Source organism: Neovison vison, chromosome 5 (genome assembly GCF_020171115.1).
Source record: "Neovison vison isolate M4711 chromosome 5, ASM_NN_V1, whole genome shotgun sequence".
NCBI classification, from domain to species: domain Eukaryota; kingdom Metazoa; phylum Chordata; class Mammalia; order Carnivora; family Mustelidae; genus Neogale; species Neogale vison.
Genome location: NC_058095.1, coordinates 70,709,601 through 70,736,040, shown reverse-complemented (window position 1 = coordinate 70,736,040; position 26,440 = coordinate 70,709,601). Strand labels below are relative to the sequence as shown.

Sequence of the window (26,440 nt, the reverse complement as noted above, 5' to 3'; positions counted from 1 at the left end):
CAGAACATCACCCCAACGCCATTCAACCTGCTCCACTCACAGCCACCATCTTCCACCGGCTCAGCTAGCAGTGCTCTACTGCTCCCTCCCCTATCCTGTCCTCCAGCAAGCCTGTTGGCTCCTCTTTAAGAGGTCCACAGCCCCCGCCATCACCCACCTGGGTCAGGTGGGTGGTTTCCCCACCCAACACACAGCTGGAGGAGAAAACACAGTGAGAGAAAGTAGTTGGAAAGCTTTAGAGCAATCTAACATTGCTACAACATCCAATCACTGATACAAAGTATCAGGCTAAGCCTATCAGGAATTGGAAGAGCTGCTCCCTACCAGAGGCAGTTTGAGAAGCTGCCCTCCACCTTCCCCCACCCCACCCTCTGTCATACCCCTGCCCTGACCTCACCGGCCACTCTGCCTCACTCAGCTCCCCGCATCCGGGGCCGCCTTCCCGCTCTGCAAACACCCCTGAACACACTCCACCCCAAGCCCTTTGCACTGCCTAGAATGCTCTTCCAAACCTTCACACTGCACACTTCTCATCCCCCTTCAGCCTTTGCTCCAACATCACTTTCTCAACGGGGCTTATTCTGACACCGTCCTTAACACTGCAGACGACCTTCCCTCCTCCCCAGGCTCGACTAGGTCGTTTGGTTTTTGTGGGCTGCTTCCCAGAGTACTCGTCCTAGAACGTGCTGGATCACGCCTTAGGTTTATTGTGTCTCTTCCCATGAGGAGGGGCAGACGGCTCTGTGCTTTGTGCTTAGGCACACAATAGGAACTCAATACACACTTGTTGAGTGAACGCGGGAACTTGGGAGCCAGAGTGCAGCCAGGGCGGGCCGCAGACAGTGAGCCTGGGAGCGGCCCTCCCGGCAGACCTCAGCACATCTAAACCGTCAGATGCCAGCCGAGGACCATGAGGGGTATTGTCTGCCATGTCAAAGACTGCACTGGATCCTGGGAGAGCCTGGAATCTAGAGGAGCTCTCCAGGTGGACACGGATGGGGGAGGCTAAAAGCAAAGAAACCAGTCAAGGAAAGTGGACATTGAATTGAGGTCATGGGACTAGAGATGAAGGGACAGAATTTGAGAGGTTTCCAAGGTCAGATCCACAGATGTCTGTGGGAGATAAGTGGGAGGGAGGAGGCACGGGGAGATCAGATGGATAGGATACATGAAAGGAAGGTCCCCTCAAATATCATTATGATTTCTGTGGGTCAGAGCGGCAGTCGAGGCAAGAGGAGGCTCCCTGCAGCGTCTGCTCTCCCACGAAGGGCCTTTCTCAGCTATCTGCCCTCTCCCTCACGCCGAGTCTACACCAGTACCCCATCAGGCCTCCCCTGCAGGGTCTGGGGTTCCAAGGGTGCCCCCCAATTCGTCTCCCCTACATTGCAGCCTGCATTTCAGGAGACCACTTCTCAAATGGCCAGCATCCACCTGACTCCCCCACTGCTGCCTTCCAAGCAGGTATGTCCAAAGGAAATGGCCACTGTGTGTACAATCGGCACTTACCTTCCACTGAACGCCTGGTTAGGGGCCAAGGAAGAACAGAAAGCTGTCCCCGGCCAGGGTCCTGCCTCCCGCAATAGCCTCGGTGACCAGCAGCGTGTGAGATATGGAGAGGGACCCACGCATTAACCAGGTAAAGGATGAAACGGTGCCACCGTGTAACACTCCACCAGAAACTCTTCTGGGACATGAGAAATTGTCAAACAAGACCTACTGTTTTGATCCTTCATTTCTGCCAGAACCAAAGGAAGAGAGACATGCACAACAGCTGTGTACCTGGAGCCACCTGCCCGTCGTATGTGTGCAGGGGAGGTATCCGGTGGAAGAGAAGCAGACGGGACCAAGGCCTGTCCGGGGACACAGGTTGCGGTCCTTCCCAGCCACAGCGGGAGGGACGGCACAGAGGCTGAGGCAGGTGGGCCTGAGGTTAATACACAAATGTCCCAGGAAAGCCAACCTGCCGCCAGTGAACCCAAGACTCCAAACAGACCTTCCCAGTTACTGACTCGACCCCAGAGTCCTGGGGAATCTTGGCAGCCTGCCCAAAACAGCCCCCAGAGACCTGGGGGAAGAAACGGTGTGTACCTAAAAGGCCTCTGTGTGAGCCTTCAGACTTGTGACCATCCACACTCTCCATGGAGCAAGGCTGGTCCTCCGTACAAAATCCCGCATAAAACGGTGAGGGGAAGACAGGAGCACAAAGGAAAACATCCCAGAGCTAAACCCAGTGATCACTGGCATACCCAAGTCAAACGAGCTGTAATATTAATGAGGCATGAATGAAACGTAGCTGTCTCCAGGGCTGCATAAAGGCTAGCCACCTTATCAGGGAAGTCACACAAAGGCTCCTCATCTGTGCCCCTTCTTGTAGGAGCATAAGAGAACAGACAGCTTTCTTCTCTATAGCCAGGCCCCACTCCGGGGCTGGAGTGGACTGGGAGCATTTTTCTTGTAGGTAACAGGAAAAAAATCTGTTTTCACTTTAACCTGCAACAGTTGTAGACTCTGACCACCATACATTATTAATTAGTCAAAAGAGAAGCCCCACTTTTAGTTACCCATTGAATTAGGTTATCTTCTCTGTGACCTAGAATTGACAGTACAGCTAACTCTCTGTTTACCACGGTAATGGGGATTTCTGGAAAGATGGCAGTTAATTGAGAAGCGAGAACAATCCCATTTTGTCCTCATCAAGGCACGTAATCACTGCATCAAGAACGATGGCTTCCAGCAACTGTCCACCGAGGCCCTCGGCTTTGCCCGGCGTTGTTAGATTTCAATCTCACTTTTCTGGCTCAACAAGCCAAGTGGTGTCCAGCCCCCACCACACCTGGGCCTGGCCCACAGCAGAGCCCCCTCCAATTTTTCTGGGCGTGGGGACACAGGGAAAGCAAGGGCAATCACCCGTGCCTTAGCCAAATGACAGCAGAAGTTCTAGCAAGTGACAAAGATGGTCAGAGGGGAGAACCTAGGGAGAAAGGAACACGGGGCCCTGGGTCTGCAGGAGGCTGGATGGAGAGGCCCAGGAGAAGATAGGGAGAGAGTTGGCTGTACTGGACCCAACAAGCACACCCCCAGCAAGCTGCCCAGCATTTCTAGGAAGGAGAAAAGCAAACCGCCGTCCCACCTCGGGCTGCGCGGTCACAAGTGAGGCAGGGCTGGGACCAGTCGCCATTTGGGCGGGCGGCCAGCCCCAGGTGCGGCAGGAAGGGGTGGCGCTGGCTCAGCGGCTGCAGCTCCTCGCTCTGACCCAGCGGGGCCCCTGTGCGGTGCTGGGGACACAGCGAGGCCTCGGGCGCTGTCGGGCAGGGACACACACACACATACACACAGAGAGAGACACGCCATTAGAGGGAGTGGGAGCAGCAGAGTGTGGGCTGGGGCCGAAGCCCCACGTGCTCAGGGGTGGCCAACAGCCTGCTGACCACATTCTGACCCTGAACATGCAGCTCAAGCTCAAGGTCTGAGGGAACCGGAAACTGTGAGAGCTGGGACCGTGGCAGCATCCATCAGCTCAGTGGAAGGCCGGCAGGACCTGTGACTGGAGCCCAATCCGGACCCCCAGGCTCCTGCACCTGGATTATCCCACAAGCTATCAATGAATGGGATGCTGTCTCAGCTCCTACTTTGTATCCTCTGGCTTCCTGAAAAAAGTAACCACAAAAGCGATGTGGAGAGCAGAGCAGCTGTCCATGGCGGGACAGTGCAGATGCAGTCACTTCCCAAAGAGGTAGCTTGAGACCAACTCAACCCACAGCGGGCCTTTCTTGGGGACGGAGAGGCTACATGAGAGAAACAACTTCCCTCCTTACAGGGCAATCTTCATTTTTGGGGGGCAACCTGGCCCTGGCGGAGAGGCAGGTCACAGTTCGTATCAGGCAGTTTCCCGGAGGTCACAATCTTTGCTTCAACAGAGCAGTTCAAACTAAGAGGGAAACAACAGTAACTAGAAACAGGACAAGAAAAATGCTAACCTCTCCGAGCCTTTCGAGCCTTTTGTAAGAATCTGGAATTCCTAGAGGCAGGAAGTCTGCCTTGGGGATGCAAATCTCCCAGCTGCCACATCTCTCAAATGCTGCTGGTGGAAGTAGGGTGTCACACAGAAGCCCGCAAGCAGGAAATGCTAGTAGGTGGCCTGGTCACAGAGCCACCAAATAAACAAGGGCCAAGGGGAGTCTGTCAGGCGACAAACAACTTCTTTAAAACGAGAAAAAAATGTGCTGTTATGGCGACACGGTGTTACTGATTCCAGAAAGAAAGGTGGTATGGGGGCCTTCTGTTGTTTCAGCCAGAAGACACAGTGTGTGCGCCACCCCCGCACAGGTCACCTGTCTTGACACTGCCCTGGGACAGCAGAGGGGCGCCCGTTCCCAGGACCACTTTTCGTGAATGCCCAGGACGCCCACACGGCTCACAGAGACCAGCTTCCGTCAGGCCCTGAACTCCACATCTCTTCCCTGAAATCTTGTCCAAATGTGGGTAAGGACCCCTCAGATTCCCACATGCACAAATGAGCAAACAGAGCAGCCCCACCCAGAGCAGCCCCAGCCATGCAAGCAAATCACCAAGAACGCTCTTCCCCATGTCGGAGGAGAAGGCCTTGCTCACACGGACCCCTGTGGAGCTTTCTGCCTTCTCCCTCTTTTACTGAGACAGAGACCTCCCGTCTCCCTCCCCTGGGGTGCTGAAGGAGAGTGATGCCCTGGGCCAGTCCGGAGACCCACAGCCCAGGCATCAGAACAACATTTAACAGATTAAAGAAACAAGGTTATCAAGAAGGAGCATCCATTTCCTCCTACCTACCAATCGCCGGGCTCCAGCCCTGCCCAGGGGTCCTGAATTGGACCACAGGGCAGAGGAAGGTCTTGAGACTCCTGAGCCAGAGCAGCCGAGGGACCCAACACCCTCCTGCAACCATAAATGGGTGCAGACCACCGACACCGTTGTCCGGACAGCCAAAAGTGGAGAACGGAGGACAGATGCGAGCTCTGGCTTAGCCCAGGGGCACCCACCCTGCCCACCACCCAGCGCTTCCGTGTCTGTGCCCGGCACCCTCTGGCATGGGTGGGGAGCGTTTCCATTACTCACAGCCGTGGTAGGAGGCTGGAGACCCCCCGGCCTTGCCGTACTCCTGCTCCGAGTAGCTGGTGGACAGGTTGGGCTGGCTGGAGCCGCGGCCGAAGGTGATCTGATTGCTGCCCATGCCCGTGGCGACCTGGGCCATGCGCTCTTTGGTTTTGAGAGCCTGGGCCCTCTCGGCCTTCAGCCGCTCCTCGTCCTTGAGAAGGCCCACCAGCTGCTTTGACTTCTCACGCACGTTGATGCCCTGGTCCTTGCCGTCGCGGTCGATGTACTGGAAGTCCTTCAGGGTCTGGATGGCGAAGATGTTCTCCCGGCACTGCTGGGCCACCCGCTCGGAGCCCGTCTTGATGAGGTAGTCCAGCAGCGTCAGCGCCTTGTACACGTGCCGCCAGTTCTTGCCATGGTCGTTGAGGCGCTTCCACACCATGCTCATGATCTCCGAGAACGCCACCACGTTGTAGGTCAGGTCGGCGATCTCGGTCATCAGGGAGCTGGACGGGCCCCACGGGTCGTTGGAAGTGGCTTCCCGCACTTTGATTTCAGCTTCCGAGTAATTGTTCACAATGTTTTTCATTTGCCGTCTGATAGAGGAAGTCGCCATTTTCACGTTTCTTTGTGACAAATGTCAAGCCCTTCAAAGAGAGAGACGCTCCTGTGCTAGGCAAGTTCGTGCCCTGCGAAGGTTCAGTCTCCGTGACAGGCGTGGAGCACGAGCCTGGGCAGTCATTTCCTCCACTGAAGCCTTACGTCCAAGAAGCCAGAAGCCATGACCTAGAGAAAGAAAAAAAGAAACACTCCCTGTAGCACGATCTCCCTGGGGATGGCAGGAGGCTTGGCTCTGCCCTTTCTGTAAAAGGCAGATACAGAGGTCTGGCAGGATCAGGGGTACAGGGATGACTGGATATGCCCCAGCCTCCAGAGGAGGAAAGAGATCCACCTTTTCCAAAATTACAACAAAATCAGTATTACAAGTTAACAGTGAATAAAATCTAAACTCGAGGTCAAGACTTTGGCAAACAAGTAAACGTTTTAACCATTGTTCTAATTTTCAAAACACTTCCACTGGCACAGCTCTGCTCTGGATTGTATTTTCATGTGCAGCAAAAGCCAGCGACAGAAGAATCTTAACACCTGAGGCAGTCGGTCCTGATGAATTTTAAATTATCTGTGGGAGCAAGAAATCCCCTCATTTCAGATGTAGCTTACCTAAAAAATGCCTACCAATACCTCTTTCCCTTCTTAAGTAATCCCTACACCAACACGGGGCTCGAACTCATGACCCTGAGATCAAGTCACATACTCTCCTGAGCCAGCCGGGTGCCCCTAAGATGCCTAATTATACTTTTGAAATTGTTCAACATCTGGCCTTAGTCCACCATGTTTCTACCTGCCCAGGACGTTTTCTGTGAGCACTTTTCTCCTGACTTTTTATGAAGGTTTCCAACTACTCTGGCAGAGAGCATAGCCAAGGCCCTCTGCTGGGCTTTCGAGGTCTCCAGCACCCGGCCTGAGCTCATACAACCCTAGAAAAAAATCTGGTTCTAGCCCACTCCCCTCATCTCAGTGGGGAAAAACTGAGGCCCAGGGTTACACAGTAACGGGTCCACCCATTCCCCCCCGCCTCCCCCACAAACGCAAATCCCCTCTCTCCAGAGAAGAAACATTTATTGGGCTAGCATGAGGGTCACATCTCTGACAACCGGCTTTGTCCTGTTCACCAGTGATCACCCAGCACCCAACACTGTGACTGACAAGGACAGAAATGGTGCTGAATAAATTAATGAAACAGACTGAAATGAAATAAGTGTCCCTGTCCTCAGGAAGGCCACAGTCTGGCAGGGGACAGAGGTGGGCACAGGGGGTCTGAGGATGCAAAGCTTGAACCACCAACTCCACCGGCGGCTGGAGGCTGTGAAGGCAGGCACAGGAAGGAGTTTCTGCCAGAAATGACTCTCACAATTATGTCTTCAAAGCTGAGGAGGGCTTGGCGTGGGAGGGGGGTGGGGTGGGGTAATGCAGATTATCCCTCATCTATAAAATGAGAAAACTGAGGTCCAGAAGACTCCGGGATTGCCCAAGACAGAGCAGCACAGCTGGAGTCTGGACACAAAGCAAGCGCCCTCCCCTTGCCCATCCCCCACTCCCATCTGCTGGACGATTTCTTGGCTCTTCTGGCTGTGGAGCAGCCAAAGCAGCCTTGGGCCAGACTCTACCTCACTTCATGCTCATGAAAACCCTCCAGTAAGGTAGAGATGAGGCGCAGGAGGACCTCAAGTCACGAGGTCAAGCTGACTAAGGTTTCCTCCTCCAAAGCAGCTCTCTGGGGGCTGTGGGGGATAGTCCCTGCTCCCTCCTCCTGCAGTGGTCCTCGCTCTCCACATCAAGCTGCTGTGCTGCTTCTGTCAGGGAAACAGCTGATGGCCCCCTCCTTCCTCCTCTAAAGCCTCAGGCAGGCAACAGGAACATCAAAAAAATAACTAAGTAAACGTAAATTGTTGGGGTGGTGGGGGGGCGGGGGGTGCAGAGCCACAGGAAACGCAATGATCACTTATCACATATGACCATACAAACAAGAGACAGCTCATTCAATTTCATCCTGCTGACAACCCATACATCTGCTACGGCGAACACAGTCTCCACTCCAGCCTTAACTACGCCAAGAATTCTGTCTCCATCCAAATCCGCAGAATGGGGTTTCGGTAGAAGGTGGCCATATTCCATCTCCCCACGGATCTGGCCTGCTTTCATAAACTCTCTAAAGCCTGTCAAAGGACAGGGATAAAGATTTTCACGGTGACCCGCACATTTGTTTCAGTTCGGTTTTTCATTCACAGGAACATTCACCGCTGGCAGAGATGGGATGGGTCCCAGAAAGCAAAAAAGAACTCTTTGATTTTTAATGAGCATCGGCCAACTTACGGCGCAAATACTCATCAGAATCAGGAGTCACATTCAGGTGTGCTTAATGCCCAGGGGCCACCAGGCAGTTCCATTTGTCCCTCCATCTGCTGCGCAGCAGGTATGATCATCCCACCCTCCAAGAAGCAGGAGGAGCAGGGATCCACCGCTGAAAAGGTCCTCTGTTACCCTCCTCCAGGTCAGGAAGCAGCTCTAAGCATGACAGCACATGGTCCTCCTAGTTAAAAGGCCTCAAATGGTTTGAACTATAATGAGGAAAAAAAAAAAATTTCCCGAGGGAGAAACAATGCCTCAGGCTCTGCTGCCCTTCTAGCCCAGCCACCTTGAGCCTAGTATCCTCCTCTGGAGAGGTCAGGGGGAGGCCATGAGGCTCAGCCACGGCATCCACCAAGCCTCCTGGGCCTCTAGTGGCAAAGAAAAGGCACCAATTCCTCTGATCAAGGGCCGGAGTGCCCTCTGCCCTGCCAGACACAGGCTGGCAAAGGAATTCCAAACAACGGAGAACCCAGGGCTGCGGACCTAGGCAGGGGTTTTCTCTAACAGGCTCAACTTGCAAAGACATCTGTTAGCACTCTCTTTGAAATGTTTAGGCCTTAAGAAGAAGGGAAAAAGTAATAAAACATTTCTTACAGTCAGAAAAATATATAAAGCCCGTATAATTGGAACGGCTGCCTGCCACTTTCTGAAAGCTATCATATACCAGAGCGGCTTTCAGGATGGGCACACGGTGAGAATGGGGAGATGTGGGGAGAAGAAACTCCCGACAGGAGAAAGGACACCAAAGGCGCCTCCACGAAAACATTTTCTAGGCCAATCAGGTGATGCACCTCACTGGGGGACTCTGGAAACGGACACCACCAATTCTGGCCGTGAGAAAAGCTGGCGACATGGGAGCGGACGGCAGGACCCCAGCCCCGGCTGCATGCACTGAAGTCTCTCCCAGGCAGCCCCAACTGAAGACAGGGACGTGGGCGGCTCCATCGCACTTGTCCATGTGGACCTCAGACCTTGCTCTTCCCATTTTAAAACTTCTCCCCCGTCCCAATCTCAGGACTGGGCTGTCAACACCTAAATATCTCCTCTCCCAGCAAACATCTGTCAGGCACGTCCTCCCAAAAGCCAGGCCTGAACACACTCCACCCTCAACCATCCACCCTGCACTATTTCCAGAACCTAAGTTTCATTTTGTTTTTGCTTTTTTGAGCGGTGTGTGTGCTCTGCCTTCCGAACTTTCTCTCTCAGCCTGCCAGTTTTCTTCCCTTTCCAGCTGAGCCTGAAGTAACCAGCACAGGACCATGTGTTAACTCCTGGGCTCCTGGCTCCAGCCAGGGAAGCTGGTCAGCTCCCAAACACCCAGTCATTTATAAGGAGCTTCTGTTCAGATATGGGGAAGGCAGAAATCACGGGAAAAATAAACTTTGTTAAAGGTTTAAGACCAAGGGGTACCTGGATGGTTTAGTAGGTTAAGCGTTTGCCTTCTTCTCGGGTCATGATCCCAGCATCCTGGGATCAAGCCCCGCACTGGGCTCCCTGCACCTCGGGAAGCCTGCTTCTCCCTCTCCCACTGCCCTTGCTTGGGTTTCCTCTCTCACTGTCAAATAAATCAATAAAATCTATAAACGAACAAACAAACAAACAAAAGGTTTAAGGCCAAGATATCAAAAAAGAAAGGGGGAAAAAAAAGAAGGGGGGCTCATTTCCATAAATTACATACCAACAACTTGGGACACATGCCATCAGAACATCAGAACCAGAAACGCCTTAAGAAATGGGGCACTGGAGTGGCTCAGTTGGTTAAGCATCCGACTCCTGATTTTGGCTCAGGTCATGATTTCAGAGTCATGAGATCACGCCCCACACCCAGCTCTGCACTGGGTGTGGAGCCTGCTTACGATTCTGCATCTCCCTCCCCCTATTTACCTGTGCTCGCTCTAGTAAGAAATTTGAAAAATTTAAAAAAATAAATTGAGTTCTATCATCAGGAATTACGTAGAACTGTTTCATTGTAAGTGATAAAGTTTGTACAATTCTGTTACAACTTTAAATATTTTCTGAATGGAGACAAGTTAGAATTTCTATTCAAAGCAACACATTCTTCTGCACAGGGGCTGGAGGACATCCGTTTATTTCCCTGGATGGTATGACCAGGGGACCCTCATAACCACCCCCCACTCCAGCTCCAGCCTGAAGAGCATGTTCCAAACTTGTATTAATCATTCATTTTATTAAGAATCAAGGCTTCTGATACACGTGATAACCACCAGTAATCACGCTGAATTGATAAAATTTTAAAAACGGCAACAAAACTGAACGTTTCAGCTGGCTTGGGGAAGTCTTACCATGGGTGATGCACATTACTGTCAGGCCTTCCAAAAGACCCTTGGGAGCCCTGGATCAAAAGCCACAGTCGCTTCAGTATAAAGGAAACACTCATTTTTCTACAGTCAGGCCCCAGTACTAGAAAAGTTTCTTTAAGCCGAAGAAATATTTCATTTCTGTTCTAGAAATGGAATCTTCTGCCTCTGCAACATCCATACCCCCTTGTTTCAGAAAGATCCTTGGTCTTCCATGGGGAAGGTGGGCAGTTGTAGCCCCAATCAGAGTATCACAGCCTCCCAGTCAGGGGGCTAGATCAGGGTCAGGTGCATGGTCCAGCCTTGGCTGCCCGAGCTGCCAGAAGCCACCAGAGGCCCAAGGTTTCCCTAAGTCTAAAGGGGACGCCGAAGCAAGCAAAGGGAAGGAACAGGAGCAAGACAGAACATAGGGCTGGAACCGCTGGGTCCACCTGCACCAGAAACCACTTCTGCACGTCTCTGCAGCAGTAGCCAACATGGTCAGCTGTGACCTAGAGCAACGTGTGCTGATCAAGGAGCCTGAGCACAGCCAAACACCAGATATACGGTGAGGGGGCCTCCCATGAGCCTCCAAACAGGCCTCAGGTAGAAGCACAGGAATACCAACCAGCCTCTCCTCTGTCACATCTGACCTGTCACCTCAGGCTGACTCGGGAGCTGCGTCCTTCCCATGGAGGCTCGTCACTCCTCAAAATGCAGACACCCAGCCAAGGTCTGGCCATCACTCTTTGTCAGAGCAGCTAATGATAAAGCAAGAGCTGCATCGTGACATTTGCAGGGGCAAGCCGGGGAGGAAAACCTCTGAAAACACAACCAGAATTCAAACCACACTGAAGACTAGAAACAGGCTAAATGCAACAGCCAAGAGAAAGAAACTAAACAAACAAACAAAAACTTCCAAGGCCAGAGTGGTGCCCCTGTAGGCAAGAAGAATTCCATGGAAATGTGCTCCAGGGGTTTGTGGAACTGGGTGGGGAAATTCCTTCCAAATCTTGAGTTCCCCAATCCCTGCAGAAGGAGGCTCTCTCCCGCCCAGGTGGGTCTCTCCTCCCCTCAGGGCTTCTGGGATGCAGAGGCGTGATTCTTACCCCGTCCGCTGAGGTCTCCGCCACATCCCTAAGAAGGTTTTGGCAGTGGCTTTTCAGGGATTGGGGACCCTCATCGGGGGTCAGGGCCAGCTCTGAGGCAACAGCAATAATTAGCTCTCCTGACTCCCCAGAACCAGTCACGGGTCAACCGATCCAACTGTGATAGTCCGGACGAGACCAGTAAGTATCACCGAGCGCCCTGGTCAAATAATCATCCCCCCAGATGACAGCCCATACTATCTGTGCCTGGCGGCCTCCTGTGACTGCATGTGCACTTAATTCTCCTCTGGGCAGATGACAGGGAGAGCAGTGGGAGGGGGTACCGCCGCCTCGCCTAGAGTCTCACCAGGGCCGCCCGCGGTCGGCCACCTACCAGAAGCTCCTGGCTCCCCACACATGGGACCTCGGTGGGCAGCACTGAGGGGATATGACATTCTGACCAAGCGCCTGTGGAGGCTTCTGAATATCCTGAAGCGAGTGCCATGGTGTCACCGTAGGACACACATAAACAGTAAGTTCTGGAACACTATGCAAGCCTAGTTGGCTTTCACTTTCCTCCGCGTGCAATCCATGAGTGAGGAAACATCTCCACCTTCCTACTGGGGAAAAGGGTACCACGACCATGACAAGGAGGCTCAGTCAGGGGTGGCTGAGACCACAGCTCACATGACCAAACCGAGCCACTTTCCAGAAGACAACGGTCCAGTTAGGACAATATGGACAGTGCCACATTCTTCTCCACAGTAATCACTTCAGACTAAAGAGAAAGGACTATTATGAGCCTGCATCAGCCAAAAGCTCGCAGTAACTCGGAGCCTAATAACCATCACTCATGCAGGGGGAGAAATGAAAAGGAAAAAACAAAACAAAAACAAAATAAAAACAAAAAAACCCTTTACATCCACCAGAAAAATGGTGAGACTCAGCCAAAAAAAAAAAAAAAAAAAAAAAAGTTCTCTTCACTAGCTGAACGGAGAAATAAAATTTTACATCACCATCCAAAAAGTGGGATTAAAAAAAAAAAGGCTTGTTCTGTTCGTATACTTAGAGGGTAGGGGGAAAACAAACACATACTTGACTTCCAGATGATAAAGCAGTTCCCCTTAAACTGCCCCTGCACCTCACCTCGATCCCTTCTAGGGGACAAAAGCCCCAAGGGGGGGCCGTTAACCTACCACCAGGTGGAGGTGAAGGACTCCAGCCCCTACGCTGGGCAGGGCCTGCCCACCCACAAGGCAGGCGGGCCTCCCACACAGAGCCTCCTGGGCAGCCTCTGCCAGGGCCTGACAGTCACTGGAACAAGTCAGCCAGCCTCCTGCGACTTTCCGTGTTCTTAATTTTTCCAGACGCAGAAGGACTGAAAACACACACGAGGAATTTCATCTTTCTTTACCAACGAGCCCCGAGCACAGGGTCTCAGAGAAAAGCAGCCTGTGGGTACAGATTACGCAGGTGTTAAAATGCACTCATTTTTCAAGATCATGTGGAAGTGGGCAGGGGGAAAGCGCCTGGGTGGCTCAGTTGGATGGGTGTCCAGCTCTTGGTCTCTGCTCGGGTTGTGGGATCAAGCCCCGTGTCCGATTCCATGCTCAGTGCACAGTCTGCTTGTCCCTCTGCCTCCCCCCACTTGGCTTGTGCACTAGCACACACAGACACACAGACGTCCCCTCTCAAATAAATGCAATCTTTTCATAAATAAGTGTATATGTACACATACATACGTATGTATCACGTGAACTTGATCAGGAGCCCTGTTCTGGAGCCCTGTTCTGGTCATTCCGGCTGTACCCTCATCTGACACAGTCTGACACAGTTTCACTCCCTGATTCAGGGACAGGGTGTGTCAAGCCATACCTCCCCTGCAGGGTCAAGGATCAAACACCTTGACAGCTGGACCAAGGCAATGCATAAACATGTGATAAAGGAAAAAAGAATGGAATTATTTTTAAGATTATTTATTTATTTGACAGAGAGCATGAATGAGAGAGGGAACATAAGCAGGGGGCGTGGGAGAGGGAGAAGCAGGCTCCCCACTAGGCAGCTGTGGGGTGGGATCATGACCTGAGCCCAAGGCAGGCGCCCAACGACTGAGCCACCAAGGTGCCCCAAAAAGAAAATTCTTTATTGCTCCCTACTTCCCTTTTGTTCTTCCAAGTAGTTTTGCAAGTGACCAATTGTGGACAGTGTTCTTAAAAAAATCATGCCAAAATGCAAACAATGTGGTGTTGTAGACACAGAGAATCAGGAGACGGAAACCAGGGCTCTCTGAGGCACCAAGCAAGCCAGTGACTGACCTCCTCGCTTCTAAAATGATGAGGCAGACCAGCTGCTCTCCCTAAGGCCTTCAATTTCCCAGACCCTCTTTCTGACAAATGGCTCAATCCCTGGCCATCTCCATGGTGTCACGGGGAGCCCAAGCTTCTGGCCAACCCCAGCCACAGGTCACTGACTGCAGGGCTAGAATTCTGGCCAGGGTTCCTCTCAGTCTAGGGAGGGCTCAATGGTGGGCCAAACAGCAGGGCTTCCTGGGCTTTTGGAAGTGTGAAGCCTATCCCTCAGAGCCCTTCCCTCTCCCAGGAAGGCAGTTTGTATGTGACCCCTGGGCTAGAAAGTCTCTATTTCTAACACGCTGTGACTCTGTTACTAGAAATACGCACTAATAAGACAGCAATGCCACCCAGGGCCTGGGGACCACAGAACGGGGGCTTCTGACAGCTAGCCACATCCAGCCCACATCATGGGGCAGGCCCAGCTATGGGTCACACTTCAAGCAGTGCAAGGTTCCAGCTTGAGACATTTGAAAAAAATGCAAAGCTGCATGGGAAAATTTAGATTTCCCATGATTTCGGGCTTAATTTAGCCCTGGCTGGTCAGTGTTATGGCACTAAGTCCTGGGCTGCTGCCATCTCCTGAGGAGCCAGAGAGAGCGCGGGGAAGCAAAGCGAGGGTGAGCTAGGGGTCCCCTCGGCCAGGACCCCACAGACTTGGTTTCAGGCACGGCGGTGACCAAACACTTCTCAAAAGGAGCTCAAGCTTGCCAAGAGGAGCCTTGTGGGAACAGAACGGGTATTTCCACCCTTTTCAGTGCAAAAGCAAAGCCAGGAGGAGAGTGACTGGTTCGCTCACCTCTGTCTTGCCACTGGCAGCTGTTCCGGGAGGTCGTGTGGGGTTCTCCTCACCACGGCCGTGAAGGAACGAGGCGGATTTCTGTGCGCAGCAAGTGGGGAGTAACCTCCACAGACACCAGATACATGGGACCCTCAAGGCTGGCCCCAGGGCCCCCTACCCCCCACCCCAAGAAGCAGGGAGGTGGTGGATGGTCAGGCCAGAGCCTCAGAGACCAGAGGACAGGCTCACCTGAGCAAAAGAAAAAAAAACCGAGAGGCCAAAATTATCCTAAATTTGGGCCCAGGCTAAGGTGGGGAAGGAGGAGACTCCAAGATTAACTCTTTCTATGCCACCGTGTGCCACACCCTCTTCTGCAATCACTCTCGTTCTTACTGGGACAGCCTGCTCCCTGTCACTTCACAGAAATCCCTGGGCCACACACCGGCCCCCACCACACACCCCACCCACCTGCTGCCTCTCCCGCCTGCATTCTTCCCACCACTGTCACTGGACGGGCTTCCTCACCAGAGCCCACGTTTAAGCATCACCGCCCTGGGCCACCTGTCGCCATTTTGTCACTAGCCTTGATTCTCAGCAGAGCCCCGCTCTCTACTGGGCATTTTCTGGCTTGTGTACCTGCTTATCCCCTGTGCCCCCAACCCCCCACCTCTGTGAGAGCAGAGTCCTGCCTATCTTCCCCTCACTCTCCTCTGATCCTGGCATACAGTGAGCACCGGATAAAGCCAGGGGCAGCCAGAAAGAAAATCTGAAAAATGACCCGTTTCCCTTTTTGCTCACTATCACGGGAGTTCAAAACAGCTGCTCACCGCAGGGACTGCCCTACATGAAGCCTCCTGGGTGCTCACGTCAGGAGAGTGGACAGTCGCCCAAGCTGGCACCCTTCGGGGCTGCAGGAGAGCCGGAAAGCAGAGACCACTCCCGACAGCCTGGGCTCAGAAGCAAGGCCGGCCAGCGCGCAAGGGCTAACACAGGGGCTTCTCAGGCTGACCCTAAGCACCGACATCCTTCCTTTTCCATAGCAGAGAGCTGAGGCAGGCCGATGAGCTCTCCTTAGCCTCTGCGTCCACAGCTGTCGGCTGCAGCCAGCAGCTGCCCAGGCAGACAATGGCAAACCATCGGTGTCCAAATGCCTGCCTCCTGTCCCCGGCAGCACCGAGGGGACAACATCTGTAGCAATGTTCCTCGGCCTGTCCCTGAGGACAACGCACAGAGAACGCCCCAAGCGGGAGCGGAAAGGCCGCAGAAGCCTCTCGGTGAGAAATGTGCCGGATGCCTGGGGTCTGCCAGGGTGGGAGGTGCACAACCACCTCCCTCCCGAGCACACAGACCACCTGTTAAACGAGGTCTCCATTCCAGCTCTTGCCCTTTGCGGCTGGCATTTCCCAGAAAGGTCTCAGACGGGCTCATTCTTTGAGACCAGTAATTGTCACAGAATACCATTGGAAGAGCAATGGAAAAGAGAAGAGGCCTCTTCAAGAAAAGCCAGCAAACCAGTACCTGAGGCCTGACCATCGGCTGTGCAAGTTCAAGACCAGACATGTGACCTCATGAAGTCTTCCTAATGGTCCGAGCGGGAGCGACTCTTACCACCCTCGTTTTACAGACGGGGAAGCTGAGGCCCAGAGAGGCTCGGGAACCGGACCAAGCTATGCTGCCGGCACGGGTTAGGACCAGGATTTGACCCCAGGCCTCTGCCGTCTGGTCCCACACCGGGATTTCTTCTGGCTTCATGCCAGTCCAGCGCCCAAAGTCGTGACAGCGATGAACCTGTCCCTGCTGAAGCTGCAAGTCTAGGAAGGCGCCTCCTGCCTACATGTTTAAGAGGCCAGAAGACGACAGAGAAGCTACTGTTGAGCTAGAGGTCCTGTCCCCAGTCAGCTCACCAGGCCCAGTGAGCAGGGGCAAAGTCGCTAGAGCTAGAAGGGTCTCAGGTCTCATCTTCGTGCAGACACCGAGGCCCAGAGCAGTTTAACGCTGCACCCAGATCAGACTCTGGCACTCCCAGCTCCTACCAGCATGGCCAACCAAGGAAGCGGGTTTTAATGCTCTTCAAAGAAAGCTTCCCCTCAGCAATACAATGAAACCAGTCAGGAAATACCGCAGAAACTCCAAAGCTATTTCTAAAAATGTGCTTTAGGGGTGCCTGGGTGGCTCAGTTAGTTGAGTTTGACTCTTGATCTCAGCTCTGGTCTTGATCTTGAGGTTGTGAGTTCAAGCCCCCGGCTGGGCTCCACACTAGGAATGGAGACTACTTAAAAAATAAGGGGCACCTGGGTGGCTCAGTGGCTTAAGACTCTGCCTTCGGCTCAGGTCATGATCTCAGGGTCCTAGGATGGAGTCCTGCTTTGGGCTCTCTGCTCAGCAGGGAGCCTGTTCCTCCTCTCTCTCTCTGCCTACTTGTGATCTCTCTCTGTCAAATAAATAAATAAAATATTTAAAAAATAATAATAATAATAAATAAAATAGAATTCAAATTTTAAAATGTATTCTTGGGGCACCTGGGTGGCTCAGTGGGTTAATGCCTCTGCCTTCAGCTCAGGTCACGATGTCAGGGTCCTGGGATAGAGCCCTGCATCAGGCTCTCTGCTCAGCAGGGAACCTGCCTCCCTGCCTACTTGTGATCTCTGTCTGTCAAACAAATAAAATCTTTTTTAAAAATGTATTCTTTAGAACTCACATCTTTAAGAAATGATGTCTCTTTGGCTGTAACCCCGTCTCCTACTAAGTGAGTCACATCAACTTGAACAACCTAAAAAACCTACATTATTCCTTTGAAATTGGTGCCGTTCTCTGAAATACCACTCAGAAAAGACTGGGTCGCAATGCTAAAAGGTAAACTTCCTTTTTTGGTACAAAATAAAAATATTATTTCCCTCCTTCCTCCTCTGCTGGACACATTCCCAGTGTTTTATTTACTCTGCAATACTGACTGGATATATTAGGAGGAAATGTTCCTTCTAACTCTTAAATGTCAGAGTCTGCCCCAGAAAAGGCATGAGCCAGCCCTAATGTCTTCTTGCTGTTCCTCTTGTTTGCTTCGATTTTTATTATGTACTATTGGATGCACATAAAAGATTAAGTGCAAACCACATGTGAGACACAAACCAAAGGGGCCCGTGACACCCACATTCTCCTTGGGGAACTGCATGACCGCAATGCCCACCCAGAGGGGTCCCTCCCCTCCCTACTTCCTCTGCCCCGGGCACACAGTTCAGGTTCTGGGTTCTTCAGTCCCTGGTATTTTTTTAAAAATATAATTTTACCACAAGTGTTATAAAACCAAATAACGTAAGTCTTCCACAGCTTGCTTCTGTCATTCAATGCTGAGTTTCTAAGACTCATCCACATTGCTCCTCCATATGGTGGGCTGCAGTCTACCCATTTCAAGTTCGTATTTAACAACTGACCCACACACTGTCCCATCCACGGGCATCTAAACTCTTTCCAAATTTCTGCCATCACGGATACGTCTGAAGTGTGGTCTGTGCCTCTGTCTCCTGGGACACACGTGCAGAGCTGTTCCCGGATATACTCCTGAGAGCTGAAGGAATGGCTCAGCCCATTTACAGAGTGTGCAAATCTCTCTGCATATCTTAAAAATATTTTTGCTGCCCTAATTTATATCATTTTATCGTTACAGAGCAGATCTATTAATGGTTGAACAAGCACTCTTTACACACTCAGTGTGTAAAGAACAATGCCCACAGGCCCGGGGGTTGGGGGTGGGGGAGCTGCTGTTAGGGAAGCACAAGGCGTCTTTTCTGGTCTGGGCTGGGGGTAGATCAAAGGCAGGTTACAAGCTGGGTGCTCCAGCAAGAAGATCAGGACGGGCTGCAGGATTCGGCAGGTGCATCTGAGGCAGTGGGGTTGAAGAATGAGAGGCACGAGCCTGTGTATGGGGGGAGAAGGCCATGCAGGTAGAGCACAGAGACAGGGGGGTATGTGGGAGTGCGGAGTCCGTAGGGGGCAGGCGGGCTGGTGGAGGCCGCAGGGCTTCATTCGGCACACGACGGAATCTGGACTTGCCTACTGTGCTTATTCACTTTCAAGATTTTAACATATCAGGATGCCTGGGTGGCTCAGTTGGTTAAGCGACTGCCTTCAGCTTAGGTCATGATCCCAGCATCCTGGGATCAAGTCCCACATTGGGCTCCTTGCTCAGCAGGGAGCCTGTTTCTCCCTCTGCCTCTGCCTACCACTCTGTCTGCCTGTGCTCGCCCTCTCGCGCGCTCTCTCTCTCTCTGAAAAATAAATTTAAAAAAAAACTTAAAAAAAAAAAAAGATTTTGACATATCCCAGTAACAACAATAACAGAGGCTAACACACAGCATGCACTGTGTGCCAGGCACAATCTTAGGAACTGTCTCACTGAATTCCTACTATATGCGGCACTATTGTCAGTTTACTATTTTTCTTCAAGTCCATTTCCTTTTGACACAACTGGGTGGCTCAGTTGGTTAAGCTCTGGCCCGGGTTGTGATCCCAGAGTCCTGGGATCGAGTCCCACATCGGGCTCCTTGCTCAGTGGGGAGCCCACTTCTCCCTCTGCCTGCCACTCCCCTTGCTTGTGCTATTTCCCTCTAACAAATACATACAAATCATTAAAAAAATCAATAAATTTTTTAAAAAATCCACTTACTTTTAAATTCAAATACCCACTTTAACAACATATGACGAGATCAGGGATCACCGCAATGGCATTTTGGAAGAGGGGGGGTCTTCGTGTTTCATTTTTGAGGTATCGCAAAGAGCACATAATACTCACCAGCTTCAGTTCACACCTACAACTGGGCACAGTCACAGCGCTGAACTATCATCAACACTAATTCCAGAACATGACCATCACCCCCAGAAGGAAACCTTACCCGTGAGCAGACCCCTTCCCCTGGCCTCTAAGACGTTCTGTCTCTAGGGATTTGCCCATTCCAGACATTACAGATGAATGGAAATCATCCCATCTCTGGCCTTCTGTGTCTTGCTCTTCCACTGAACGTTTTTTCAAGGCTTGTCTGTGTTGCATTACGTATCAGTACTTCATTCCTTTTCACAGCTGAATAATTTTCCCCTGTACGGACACATGTTTTATCTGCTGTGTTGGAGGACGTCTGGGTTGTTCCCCTCCCTTACTGGCTATCACGAATAGTGTTGTTATGAACATCTGCATCCAAGTGTTTGCACGGACGTACGTATTCAGCTCTCCTGGGCATACACTGGGGAGTGGACCTGCTGGTTCACACAGTCAGTCCATGTTGAACTTTCTCAACTGCCATAGTCCTACGGCATTTCTAAGATAACTGTGAAAATGAGTTAACGTTCAAGTGCGCACCACTTAAAATTATTTTAGGAAATATTGTTGGAACGAAGCTACGGAAGCTGGCTTTTGTTTTGTTTGGGAGCAGAGGAATGACGCTGTTGGAAGAGTATTTCTGGAATCCTGACCAAGCAGCACAGGGTGAGAAGGCCAGGGTGGGGAAAAGGGGGGGTGATATGGACAGAAGACGACTTACACCGACCCCAAGGGAGGCGATGAAGGGAACTGGGGCCTGAATGTGGGTGTAGCAGGGCAACAAAAGGGCAGGAGACCTCAAACATAAACACAGAGCAGGAGACTCAAGCCCTGATGGCCACATGTCAGTGTGGGGTCCAATAGGTGGGGGTGGAAGTAGCCAGGAGGACAGAGGCTCCCTGCACGGAAGATAAAGGTGGGAAGGGTTTACAAGTTTCAGGAGAAGGAAAGAGCCAGAACCGGTGGTTTCATTTCAAACAACCAAACGTAGCTGGAGGTTCTGGCAAAACAGGCATGAAAAAGGCCGAGTGGCAGCCGTGGCAGCTGGCACCTAGACCTGGGGAGGGGTACTGGGATCCACATGTCCCTCTCGGAGGGGCGTGAGAGCATCTAGGGAGAACAGGGCAGATCAGGGACTGGGACAGAACTCAGGAGGCTGGCAGTCTCTGGGCGAAGTCCGACAAGGGCCAGGGGGTAGGGGGACAGGAGACATAGGAGAACCCCCAGAGCAGGAGAGGGGAGAGCTTCTGGGAGTGCTGCTGATCAGCAGGGACAGAGGAGCATTCAGAGGATGTGGCAAGGAGCATGCTTCTGGGTGCCGTGAGCAGCAGCGGGTGACTGGGGGAGCCTGGCCTCCTCCTAGTGACACCAACCAGTGGCTCAGACACCCTCGTGAGGGAGGCCCCACGGAATTTCCCGCCCCATAGCTCCACGGCACAGGCTACCTCCTCCCCAGTCTCAGGGCAAAACTGGACCCATCACCCAAATTCCCCTTCCCACCAGGGATCCTCTGCTGAAGGATCCACCACCTGCTGCCCGCTGGGGCTTCCGGCTCTCCCTCCACTTCTTCCTCCTTCCTCCCATGACCTCTGGACTGCAGCTCTTGGGGGACAGAGGCCCCGACTGTCTTCACACTGCTGCCTGCCTCACAGGGCCTGGCACGGCGCCTGGCACACATCTGCCACAGGAATGAATGACTCCACAGGGCACCAAGTCCAGCCCACCTGCTCACACACTCCCTCCAAACATCCCTCCCGGCATCCTGTGCTCCTCTCCGTACCTCCCCCCACCCACCAAACCTCCAGATGCTCTGACGGAATATAAAACACAACCTGTCAATGCTGTAGTTCAGAAATAACACTTTAGCAGAGTGGAATGATGGCCGCTCTCCCCACCACTGTCTGGCCCCATCACTGAATCTCAGTTTTCTCTGGAAAATGGGAATGGTACCCGACAAAACACCATGAGACAGTGGACAGGAACAGGTTGTGAGAACTGGTGAAAGCTCTGGCTTCTACTGGTTGCCATGCTTGTTCACATCATTAGCAGGCCCGTGGCCCCTTGCCACCCATCGCCAACTCAGAGAAAGAGTAAAGCAGGACCAAGCTGATGGGGCGGGGGGGATTTCTGAATCAATTTCACACTAAACTGAACAAGCAGAAACAAAGAGCAGTCTGCAAACCATGTCTTTTTTTTTTCTTAATTCTTAAAAGATTAAAGTATGCTGCCAAATGTCAAAACACAAAAGCCAAAAAGAAATTAAAGTTGTTATTTTCCTTTTGGTTTTATCTCCATTAGCCAAATGCTTTTGTTCAAACAGTGTTTACACTGCCATTGTCCTGATTTGTTTAGAAAAATAATAAAAGGGGGCACTTCTAGCACGGAGGCCTGAGCGCGTACACAAATCTGCCCAGTTTCTCCTGGGCCCAGAAAATACTCCAGTTGATAAATCTGTTGCACCAGAGGCTGAGGAAGAACTGTTTACTTGCCTCGGAATCCTCACCGGCCACGTCAGTACCCGAGCCTCCCCCTCCTCCGACCACCCGGGGGATAAGCAGCCGTGAGAACAGGGCAGCTCTTCAGCACACTTATGCCTCACAAGGAAAACGTGAACCAGAGCCCTGGGATGGCTTGGGGATGGCCACTGAGCAGAGAGCCCGATGCGGGGCTTGATCCGAGGACCCTGAGATCATGACCTGAGCTGAAGGCAGAGGCTTTAACCCACTGAGCCACCCAGGCAGCCAAGGGGTTATGTTAGAACCACATACTCTGTGCTGACTATGTGCCCAAATTCTGCAGGGGAGGCATTTTACAGGTGAGAAACGAGACGTTGAGTAACACAGAGCATGAGCTGGGGGGACGTCTGTGCCCCTACCAGAGCCACAACACGCCCTGTGGAAACCCGGGACGAGCCCAGTCCTTAACCTGGGCTGATTTAAGGTTACTCCGGTGAGGCTGCCTTTCTCCTCTCCCATACCATCATCACACACTCCTTCCCAAGCTGCTCCTTGGAGGATCTGAGGTCTTCTTATGGACCAGCTTTCAAGACTGACCCATTTCGTTCCAGGTAATTTTTACCCTGGAGCTCCTGCCTGACTGATGAACCCTTCCTGGCCTGACCTGTCCCCTGACCTGGGGAATTGCTCTCCTGGGTCCCACAAAAGCCCCTTGTTCTTCGCCATAGTAATGAGTTCTACTCACCAAGTATTTCCAGGTCAGGTCCCTCTGCGTTTCTCCACCCCCCTCTGAGGTCAGTCATGGCACCAGCCAACAAACTGTGCGAGAAGTGACATGTGGCGTTTTTCTGTCAAACACTTTAAAAGCCAGTGTGTGATTCTCTGAACTCCCTTCTCAAATGGTGGTGATGGTAGAGGCCTTGAAGATGGACCTCCTTATCTACTCACGGGAAGGGAAACCATGTCCACACGCAGACCTGTGCATCAATGTTCATGGTTCCAAGGTGGAAAGAGCTTTGTCGGTCGGCAGACGAACGCATAAAGACAATGTGGTGTAGCCATAAAATGGAAAACTGTGCAGCCTTAAAAAGGAATGGAGTACAGATACATGCTACAACACGAGAAACTTTGAAAATACACTGAAGAGGAGACAGCCACGAAAGGTCACATAGTGTATAATCCCGTTTATACGAAATGTCCAGAACAGGCCCACCCACACAGACAGGAAGGAGACCAGAGGCTGACGGAAAGCGGGGGGGATGACTGCTTAATGGATATGAGGTGTTTTGGAGAGTGATGAAATGTAAAATACAACTGTGTGGGATGGTTGTACGACTCTGAATACACAAAAAACTACTGAACTGTACATTTCAAACAAGTGAACTTTACTGCATGGTATATAAGTTGTGTATCAAAGCCGTTAACCAATAACAGAGAATCAGACAGGGTGCTTCCATCAGCCTGGGCCCGTGAACGACTATGATGACCAAACGTGCCGGACACGCAGCAGGAGGACAAGTTAGGCCACAGACACGTGAGGGGCTGCTTATTTTCACAGCATCGAATGGCCCATCCCCATGCAGACTCCAAATGCTTCTACACTATTTTATGTTCATGTTGAACATGTGTCTGTGGTCAATTAATTTAAAAATCATGGAAGGAAGCCAGGGTCGTGGTTCTGTCCCAACAGAGACCAGACTCTGTCCCAAGGCCACAGTCTGAATCCTTAAACACAGGAGATGGGGTGGGAAGGAAGTACTTGAAAAAGTCTGGCTAGATTGAAATTAATTCCTAGCCTGAGAAATTTTTACAACTCACAACATAACAAACTCATCTTCCGAAAACCAAAAGAGCTCACAGAAACGAAGAAATAAACAACCAATACCCCATCTCAAGATGGGAAAAGAACTGTCCACGCAAAAATAGAAATGGTCTTTAAACACTTCAGAAAAATGTAAATTAAAACTACACTGAGCAGAAGCAGTTGGGTTCTTGTATATCAAAATAGCAAAACACCAAAAAGGAAGTTGAGAGGACCCTACTCCTACTATCAAAGCCACTGTCAAGGCTTCCTGACACCCTGTAACCGTGCACCTTCCACCAAGTGGAAAATGAACTCCAAGCAGCAAGCAAAACAAACAAACAAACAAACAAACAAAAATAAACCACATGGAGATACTTTGGACACCTGTCAGGTTGGCAAAAATCCAAACATCTGACTATACGTTCTCTTGGCGAGGCTGTGGGGAAACGGGCACTCTCAGTTGCTGATGCAGTATAACAGCAGCCAGCCCTGCAGAGGGCAAGCGGGCAAAATCAATCAAACCACAAACTTGTTTACCCGCCCCCGCCCCAGCGATGTCCCAGGGACCTGACCCTCAGGTCCACCTACAGGTGCCCAAAAGGATGCAGGTAAGATGACGGTGTAGGTGCGTGAATGCCACTGCAGAAGGGATGGGACAGAAAACAAAGTAAAACAAGGGAAATGACTCTTGTTCCTCCAAGAAAAGGGAATACTACATAGCTCAAAGAGAATGACAAAGACTCTCCAAATACTGACGTAGAAAAGTCTCCTGGCTACAGTGGTCGGTCAAAGAGCAATGTGTAGAGGCTAGGTGTGGGAACAAAAAGGGAGAAGGAAGAAGTCTGTAAATTTGTGTTTGTCTTATTTGTGTAAAGGAATACTAGAAAGATATCGAAACTACTGAAAGGGGTTATCTATTAAGGAGAAAGGAGGTGGGGAACAAGGCAGATGACATCAGAGGAGAAGGACAAGATCTCTCAAAGTATACTTTTGTATCTTTTTATTTTAGACCTATGTCAATGTGTGGCCTATTCCAAAGAACATAAAAAGAAAATGAAACATTAAAAAAAAAAAAATGTAAGGGGCGCCTGGGTGGCTCAGTGTGTTAAGCCTCTGCCTTCGGCTCAGGTCGTGATCTCAGGGTCCTGGGATTGGGCCCCGCATCGGGTTCTCTACTCGGCAGGGAGCCTGCTTCCCCCTCTCTCTCTGCCTACTTGTGATCTCTCTGTGTGTCAAATAAATAAATAAAATCTTTAAAAAAAAAAAAATGTAAGCCCTATCCTCATTAAAACAATACCAAAGCCCTTGGCCAGCAGGTCCCAGATGCTGGTGGCCTCAGCAGGACAGGAGTAAGCGTCACCTGGGCCCTCCATTCCTCTGCTGGCCCACCTGTGAGAGCCCCCACGACCCCGGGAAAGCTCAAGGGCAGGCACCAGCAGCCAGCCCTGCCACAGTCTCCGCCAGGCTCTGCAGGTTTCACACCTGGAAGGCTGCAAATGGCCTATGGTGGTCTTTCCCAACTGTCCACACCCCTTTCCAACCTGTACTCTCCCCTGTACTGCCCAGAGATCTGTGCACCCCCATCCCCACCCTCCCATCCCTACTCACCCCTCCTACCCCTCACCCCCACTCCACCCCATGCCCGGCCCCGAACAGGTCTCTCTCTGATCAGCAGGGGCAAAGGGAAAGAAGGGAAGAACAAGAAACCACGAGCCCCCCCCAACTTGAGCAGCAAGAGAGTCCCCAGCACCGGCGACCAGCCAGGCAGCAGCAGAGTATTGGGGTAGGCGGGTCGATCCAACACAAGTCCCGTATGCCAAGACGGCACATGACACAGCCCATGGGGAGCAGGAAACACAGCTGATACCTTATGGTGGAAGCCCAAAGGGTACAGACCAGGTGTGGACTGGGCAAGGGGGTGATCAAGGTGGGCGAGCGGCCCGCAGAGCACACTCCAAGCAAAACAAGTGGCTCGGTCCCCAGCGCGGCAAGCAGAGAGAGGACAGCGGTGAGAGATGAGGCCAGGAGAGACTCTTCCTCCAGGCCCTCCAGGGCAAGGGGCATCCCGCCCTCCAGACCCACCAGAGAGTGCAAGCTCCCCAGGAGGCAGCCCTCCTCCCTGCCCATCTCTCTCTCTCTCTCTGTCTCTCTCTCTTCTCTCTCTCTCAGTCCCTGGAGAACTAAGGGGGGAAAGCTGGAAACAAAAGCTGCAAGTGAGGACAGGCTTTGGCCCTCAAAGGGTTGATACTTCATTGGTCTGGAAATTTCTCTCTGAAGTGACTCAGCGCTCAAAAGATGCCAAGTGAAGGAGGTAGTGCGCTCTTTCATCTTCAACAAAAGCAGCAGCAAAACCGTGTTTCCACACGACCTCCCAGAAGGAGCACGACCTTAGGCTGACTGATTTAAATGATATTTCCATGAGCCTCGCAGGGCAGTTTTTTTAGAAATCTCATTTCTGAGGCCTCAATTCGGAAGCCAGTGGATTACAAAATGAGTTTTTTCTCCTAAAGAAGACATTTCCCCTTTTCAAATTTTAAATGGATTTCCTTCTTCCAATTCGAAAAGAACAACAACAAAGACCTTGATAATAACTTTTAAGTTTCTACCTAAAAGATTTCTTAAATATTCACCAGTCGGCAGTGTGACACAGCACCCAAACGCAAACTCAAAGTGGCGAGTCTATCCCATGCCACCCCCCCGCCACCAGGCCCCCAGCCGGATGCAGCACAGAGCAAGGGCCTGCCCTCCTCCTGGGACAGGCAGCCTTGTGGGAGAGCTGACCTCTTTCACAGGGGATGGCTCAGGAACAGGGCAGGCGT

At 51.8% G+C, this 26,440-nt stretch overlaps 1 protein-coding gene across 2 annotated transcripts in view; it reads right to left on the bottom strand.

Annotated features, from left to right (window-relative positions):
• The window catches only part of EPN2 (epsin 2), an 81,970-nt gene that overhangs the window by 39,939 nt on the left and 15,591 nt on the right, over positions 1–26,440 (bottom strand). Inside the window, exons 2-3 of one of the 2 annotated variants that reach the window (XM_044249344.1) lie at positions 5,092–5,856; positions 3,131–3,301 (exon numbers count right to left, since the gene is read on the bottom strand). In XM_044249344.1, the coding sequence (XP_044105279.1) occupies positions 3,131–3,301; positions 5,092–5,686 (766 nt within the window). In that variant the 5' untranslated portion in view covers positions 5,687–5,856. The remainder of the gene's footprint in view (positions 1–3,130; positions 3,302–5,091; positions 5,857–26,440) is intronic. The other variant, XM_044249343.1, reaches the window with a different exon arrangement.